Source organism: Silene latifolia, chromosome 11, assembly GCF_048544455.1.
Source record: "Silene latifolia isolate original U9 population chromosome 11, ASM4854445v1, whole genome shotgun sequence".
NCBI classification, from domain to species: domain Eukaryota; kingdom Viridiplantae; phylum Streptophyta; class Magnoliopsida; order Caryophyllales; family Caryophyllaceae; genus Silene; species Silene latifolia.
The window spans coordinates 162,263,711-162,269,481 of record NC_133536.1 but is presented as its reverse complement, the minus strand read 5'-3'; the positions used below and the strand labels follow the sequence as shown (position 1 = coordinate 162,269,481).

The 5,771-nt window shown below is 39.2% G+C and overlaps 1 protein-coding gene across 1 annotated transcript; it reads right to left on the bottom strand.

Moving 5' to 3' along the window:
• Positions 1-223: 223 nt before the first annotated feature.
• Positions 224-2,838, bottom strand: LOC141614261 (uncharacterized). The gene is made up of 4 exons (XM_074433022.1): positions 2,307-2,838; positions 1,451-1,714; positions 1,067-1,318; positions 224-642 (listed from the first exon to the last, which is right to left on the bottom strand). Exons 1-4 carry the CDS (start codon positions 2,836-2,838, stop codon positions 224-226), a joined length of 1,467 nt encoding a protein of 488 aa, XP_074289123.1.
• Between the last annotated feature and the right edge of the window lie 2,933 nt (positions 2,839-5,771).

The window sequence follows — 5,771 nt, the reverse complement described above, 5'->3', positions numbered from 1 at the left end:
GGAACAAACGCAAACGAGAACTAAATAAGAATACCTTTTCACCAACATGTAATTCTCGTTGCTAGATGTGCTTGTCATGCCACTTCTTTGTTCGCTCCTTGTATACTTGAGCACTATCATAAGCATGCAGTCGAAACTCATCAAGCTCGTTTAACTGCATCAATCTTCTATCACGCGCTAGTTAGGGATCCATATTTAGCTTCTTTATGGCCCGCATAGCCTTTTACTCAAGCTCCATAGGTAGATGGCAAGATTTGCCATAGACTAGACAGTATGGTGATGCTCCAATTAGGGTTTTGTATGCAGTACGATAAGCCCATAAAGTATCATCAAGCTTACGACGCCAATCTTTTCTATTCTTGCTCACTACCTTCTCCAAGATTTGTTTCAATTCTCTATTGGAAACATCCACTTGCCCACTAGTTTGAGGATGATAGGGCAATCCTCTACGGTGTATAACACCATATTTCTTCAATAAAGAATTAAGATGACGTTTATTAAAATGCTTACCCCCGTTACGAATCACTGCGCGAGGTACTCCAAACCGTGGAAAAATGATCTTCTGAAATAGCTTCACAAATGTCTTAGCATCACAAGTAGGAGTGGCAATGGCTTCCACCCACTTAGAAACATAATCAACAACTATTAAAATATACGAATTCCCATGTGAAGTAGAGAATGACCCTTGGTAGTTAATACCCCGAAACATAAAAAATATCCACCTCTGAGATCCCAGTTTGAGGCAACTCGTGCGTCTACGATATATTACCCGTCCTTTGACATGCATCATAAGAACGGAAAAAAGTAGTACCATCCTTCAAGATAGTTGGCCAAAAGAAGCCCGACTGCACCACCTTAACAAAGGTCCTAGATGGACCATGATAACCACCATAAGAAGAAGAGTGACAGTGGTAGAGAATGACATGTACCTCACCCTCCGGAATACACCATTTGTAAATATCGACTGCGCACTCCCGGAACAAGTATGAATCACCTCAGAAATACCGCTTCACATCATGCATAAATCTCTTCTTCTGCTAATAAGATAAGCCAGGAGGAAGAATACCTCCAACCAAATAATTAGCATAATTTGCAAACCACGAAGTACCCGTAGTAATAGCTAGAAGGTGGTCATCTGAAAAAGAATCATCAATAGGCAATATTTCTCTTCCTGCAAATCTCAGACGAGATAAATGATCTGCAACAACATTCTTAGCACCCGACTTATCACAGATTTCTAAATCAAATTCTTTTAATAATAAAATCCATCGAATAAGTCGCGGTTTATCTTCCTGCTTTGTCAAAAGATACTTCAATGCTGCATGGTCAGTATGAAAAATCACCTTAGAGCCCACATGATAAGCTCTAAACTTGTCTAAAGCATAGACAACTGCAAGAAGCTCCTTCTCCGTAGTAGCATAGTTAATATGCGCATCATCAAGAGTCTTACTTGCATAGTAAATTACATGCAACCCTTTATCTTTTCTCCGACCTAAAATGGCTCCAACTGCATAATCACTGGCATCACACACAATCTCAAAAGGTAGAGTCCAATCCGGAGATCGGATTGTAGGAGCTGAGAAAAGAGCCTGTTTAATCCTGTCAAAAGACTTAACACACTCATCAGTAAATATAAAAGGTGTATCCTTATGGAGAAGTTGGGTTAAAGGTTGAGCAATTTTTAAAAAATCTTTAATAAAGCGACGAAAAAATCCTACATAACCAAGATAACTATGCACACTTTTAACATTACCGGGTACGATAGTTGCTCAATTACCTCAACCTTAGCTTTATCCACTTGAATACCTTTACCTGACACCAAATGACCAAGTACCACCCCTTCAGTAACCATGAAGTGGCACGTCTCCTAGTTGAGCACAAGATTGCTCTCCTCAAACAAACATCAAATTCAGTACCATAAACACTGAAATCATCCATAAAGACTTTCATAATAGACTCTATGTAATAAGAAATTATGGCCATCATATAACGCTGATAGGTACCTGGGGCATTACATAAACCAAAAGGCATTCTCCTTTAAGCAAATACACCATATGGACATGTAAAAGTAGTCTTTTCCTGATCGTCAGGATGAATGGGTATCTGAAAGAAATCGGAGTAGCCATCTAGGTAACAAAAATAACTATGACATGCTAGTCTTTCCAACATCTGATCAATATAGGGAAGTGGGAAGTGTTCTTTCTTAGTAGCTGTGTTCAGCTTCCTATAATCAATACACATTCTCCATCCTGTAACAAGTCTAGTAGCAATTAATTCATTTTTATCATTCTTTACTACTTTAGTACCTCCCTTATTAGGTACAACATAGACATGACTGGCCCACTTAGAATCAGAAATAGAATAAATAATGCCAGCATCAAGTAATTTCTGTACCTCTTTCCTTACCACCTCTTGCATTGGAGGATTTAACCGTCTCTGACCTGGCGCACTAGGCTTCTGACCTTCTTCCAAGTGAATATGGTGCATACAAAAATTAGGAATAATACCTTGTAAATCATCAATGCTATGCTCAATGACCTTTTTATGAGTTTTCAAAACAGTCCACAAAGCAGAAAGTTGGCCTTCAGTTAGGCTAGCATTGACAATTACTGGGTTCATCTCACAGTCATCCAAAAATTCATACTTAAGATGAGAGGGAAGGGGTTTAAGTTTAGGTTTCTTTACCTTGGTAGCTTTAGATGGGCTACCTAAGCTGTATAACTTTTGCTTTGGGCATTCCTCTCCAGTTAGCAACTTCTCAATATCATCAACTTCTTGACTCCATGAAACCTTCTCAGCAGCTGAATGAAATACAAGGACAATCTCCAGAGGATCCATGTTCAAACACATAGCAAGACACTCATAAATAGTAAAATCAACAATATCAATACTATGACAAGTTTATTCTATCATGGGATGTTTCAAAGCTTTTTCTAAGTTGAAAACAATAGTATCATCCCCTACAGCTAATGTCAGTCTCCCTCTCCTAACATCTATAACCGCCCCGGCTATGTGAAAGAATGGTCTACCCAAGATGATAGGAAATTGGGTGTCCTCAGCCATATCTAAGACAACAAAGCCATATCTGTAAGGTCATATTAGTAACACTCATTTGACCCATATTTAACTTCTTACAAACAAAATAAGGCATGACATTGATACTAGCTCCTAAATCATAAAGAGCTTTACTAATAACAAGATGACCCATATGACAAGGAATAGAAAAACTCCTTGGATCCTTTCACATAGGTGGTGAATTAGCTTGCAACATAGCGCTGCACTTTTGAGTAAATGCAACCGCCTCCACTTTGTCAAAGGACCTCTTCCTCGTCAATATATCTTTCATGAACTTCGCATAAACCGGCACTTAAGTGATCAACTCAGTAAAAGGACCACTCACTTGTAAATTCTTTACTACTTCCATGAACCATCCAAACTGCTTGTCCAGCTTAGACTTTTGTTGTCGATGCGGAAAAGGTAGTGCAATAGTAATGGGCACGACTTCCTTTGCTTTAGAAACAATTTTAGAAACACCGTCAGCGATTTCAGAGGGTACTCGATCGAGCCTGGGGTGCACTCGATCGAGCACAGATGATAATCGATCGAGCCTGGGCTTACTCGATCGAGGATTCTCAGCAGTGTCGTCTTTTTTTTGTTTTTCTCGCTTTTCTTCTCATCTCGTGTTTCAGTTTCGTCAACTTCTTTCTCATCATCACCTAGCTCCAAATTACCTAATCCCTTATAATGCATATAGGGTACCTCATCTTCATTAATGGGCATCTCCGGATTTTGATATGTAGTACCGCTCCTCAATTGAATTATATTAGCTTGCTTATCTCGAGGAGGAAGATTTCCTAACTGCTTTGAAGGATTATGGGCCGCCATCTGAGCAACCTGCGTATCCAACATCTTATTATGGGCAATACGCTCAGAGTTTTGAGCAGTCGGCTTTTGTTGTACCAACAAAGTTTTTGCAATAGGGCCTTAAGCTCTGCCATCTTATTAGTGGGAGCTTGTTGATGAATTTGTTGAGGAGCTTTAGGGGGTTGTTTAAATTGATTATTGTACTGCTGACCTCCTTGATTGTGCCTTTGATAACCTATTTATGGTTGATTACCATGATTTTGAGGAACTACATATGTGTTTTTTCTGTGGTTGTTGCTGCTGTGGATTTTTCACCTTCCGACTAGACTGTTGAAGGAAAGAGTGCTCCTTCGTTATTTTATTGTAAAAGTTAGAGAAAGGTGTACCTTGTCTGAAAGAGTGATAGGCATTAACCTGCTCCAATGTGCTCTAACACTCAGCTGCACTATGACCATCCATACCACATCGTGCACAAGACTCCTCCTGTTGAGTCATAGCATGAACTACCTTATTACCCAAAGATTGGGTAGTCTTCATCTCAGCAATTTGGGTAGTTAGAGCCTCCAACTACGCCGTTATACCACCGTTTGACCCACTTCCACGTGTACTTCCTCAGGGTTTCTATACTTAGTAGTATGGGTAGTAATCTGGTCAATCAACTTCCCTGCATTATCATCATTACTGTTATCCTAAAACCTCCCATTAGAAGAAGAATCTAGCAAAGCACAATGATCATCATACAACCCGCTGTAAAACTGGTTGCATAGAAACCACTTTGGAAGCTATGATGGAGAACCGAACGGACCAATATTTTAAAGCGAACCCATGCCTCATTCAAATCTTCTGTGGGGCCTTGTTTGAAGTTGGTGATCTGACTCGTTAATGCATTAGTTTTATGTGGTGGAAAGTATCTCTTGTAGAAAGCAAAAGCTATAGTATTTCAGTCAGTGAGTCCATGATCCTCCATATCCAAATCTCGCAACCACTCCGCAGCACCATCTCTTAAGGAGAAAGGAAAGAGCACTTGTTTGACCTGATCTTGAGTCACCCCAGTAGTTAAAGGGATGGAACAGCAGTAGTCAATGAGTTTGTCCATATATTTTGCAGAGACTTCATTAGATTCCCTTCCAAATAAAATTTGTTCCACCAAATTGATGTAAGATGTACGAATCTCAAAAGTAACATCATCTGTGTTAGGGAGCTTAAATCCTTTAGGGATGGAAGTCAAAATAAGCTTGGAATCACTTGCTAAAGTAGGCATATTGGTAATCATAGGAACTAGAATATCAAAGTCAGAAGTATTGTCCTCTTCACAGGACGGATTTTCTGAAGTAGTTGAATGCCCTTTCTCAATGTCAAGTAGACTCAAGACTTCCACTTGACCCACTTCTTTCTGAAACTTTCGTCTGTAGTGAAAAGTCTTCTCTAGCATGGGATCTAATGGTAGAATATGGGACCTAGTTGACCTGGGCATACAAGAAACTAACAAGAGAAGTGTGAGAATGGTCTCAAGAAACTAAAGTTCCCTGAGACAAAAGACAAAATAAACAAAAACAAACAAGAAAATTGTTGCCTCCCCGACAACGGCGCCAAATTTGATAAAACTAAAGTCGTATTACCTATATAAAAATAATCCTATCTCAGTACTAACAAAATAACTAGCGGTAAGACAAGTATCGAATCCACATGGAGGCGGTAATATTCAGTTTGCTAATATTTAGATTGTCGTAAAGTAACCGTTTTCTTCGAGATTGATTTGGTTTATTTTCTAAAAACTAATTGCAATAAAGTAAAGACAATAGACACTAATATTAAGAAGTCTAGGGAGCGGGTTCACTAGGTCAATTATCCGGGGGTGTATTTTAAATCAACTGTAAGGTCCATCAAATTATCTAAGGTCACAAGAT

What these genes read in the sequence shown, in the direction of transcription:
- LOC141614261 (XM_074433022.1), bottom strand. Translation starts at nt 2,838, where the DNA reads ATGGATCCTCTGGAGATTGTCCTTGTATTTCATTCAGCTGCTGAGAAG. An exon ending in TGTTGTACCTAATAAGGGAG is followed by an intron (nt 1,715 to 2,306) that starts GTACTAAAGTAG and finishes TTGGTTATGTAG; the next exon opens with GATTTTTTCGTCGCTTTATT. An exon ending in TGCTAATTATTTGGTTGGAG is followed by an intron (nt 643 to 1,066) that starts GTATTCTTCCTC and finishes ATATTTTAATAG; the next exon opens with TTGTTGATTATGTTTCTAAG.